The 1,016-nt window shown below is 67.6% G+C and overlaps 1 protein-coding gene across 1 annotated transcript in view; it reads right to left on the minus strand.

The window, feature by feature from the left end:
* Positions 1–4: 4 nt before the first annotated feature.
* The window catches only part of LOC111734550 (sushi, nidogen and EGF-like domain-containing protein 1), a gene marked incomplete at its 3' end in the record, with an annotated part of 4,753 nt that continues 3,741 nt past the window's right edge, over positions 5–1,016 (minus strand). The window contains exons 3-4 of the mRNA XM_023526649.1: positions 796–908; positions 5–124 (exon numbers count right to left, since the gene is read on the minus strand). Coding sequence (XP_023382417.1) covers positions 5–124; positions 796–908 — 233 coding nt within the window. The remainder of the gene's footprint in view (positions 125–795; positions 909–1,016) is intronic.

The following is a 1,016-nucleotide window of genomic DNA, read 5'->3' on the forward strand; positions in this document are numbered from 1 at the left end:
TGGCTGGTGGTCACGTTGATGATGTATGCCTCCAGCGAGGTGCCCGGAGTGGGGGCATCCCAGACCACGTGAGCAGACGTGGCTGTGACTCGGGTGGCAGTCAGGTTTACTGGTGGCAGAGGCCCTGGACGAGGCACAGAGCAGGGGAGGGAGGTGAAGGGGCTGATGGGGTCTTCTGCCCAGGACGCGGTTGAAAGACCTGACGAGGATAGCCGAAGCCTCGTTTGAAACCAGACTGAGTTACTACAGGTGACTTTGTGGCCCTGAGGGAATGGGGGCTGGGTGCGAATCTGCAGCTGCGCCTCCTACCCAGAGAGGCCCCACGTCTGCGTTGTCCGCGATCCCCCCCCGTGCGGCACTCCTGACCCAGAGCCTGGCCACACACCTTACCCCAGGACGCAGAGGAGGGCAGTGGGCCCGGTCCCAGCGCTCAGGGCCACTGGGACATGCGCTGACCCCTGCCCCTCCGGCCAGGCCCCGCTCACACCGTCCTTCCTCACCGAGCCACTTGCCTCCCCCTTGCTCACCGGTCCCTGTCGCAAGGCCGTGCTCCCCTCTCCCGGAGCCCGTGTTGCCCCGCGGAGGGGGCCGCACGGGGCCTCCTGCCCGAGGGCCCCTCTGGCTGTGGCTCGGCGGCAGCCCAGCAGGAGGACCTGGCCCCTGGGCACACTGCCATTCGGGGTACACTCAGCCCGGGGCTGGTTTCTGGTGCCACGGCCACTGCGGAGAGGACCAAGGGGCAAGAGCTTCCCCGGAAAGTTCCACTGGCCCGGGCCAGCCACATGGCTTACTTACGGGTCCACACGTGCAGCGGAGCTGAAGCCAGGCTCTCGGTGGGGTGTCCCTGTCCCCTGAGCCCACTGAGGGCAGTCGCCCAGATGGTGTACCTCCTTCCAGGCAGCAGGGCCCTACGGGAGAGGGGTGGCTGGTCTCGGGGGCCTTCATGCCCAGCTCTGCTGCCAGACCGGGGCCGCTCCTGAGCAGTGTGACCGGCGTGTGAGCTGTCCTGCTGCACG

This window comes from Pteropus vampyrus, unplaced genomic scaffold (assembly GCF_000151845.1).
Source record: "Pteropus vampyrus isolate Shadow unplaced genomic scaffold, Pvam_2.0 Scaffold1794, whole genome shotgun sequence".
Classification (NCBI taxonomy): domain Eukaryota; kingdom Metazoa; phylum Chordata; class Mammalia; order Chiroptera; family Pteropodidae; genus Pteropus; species Pteropus vampyrus.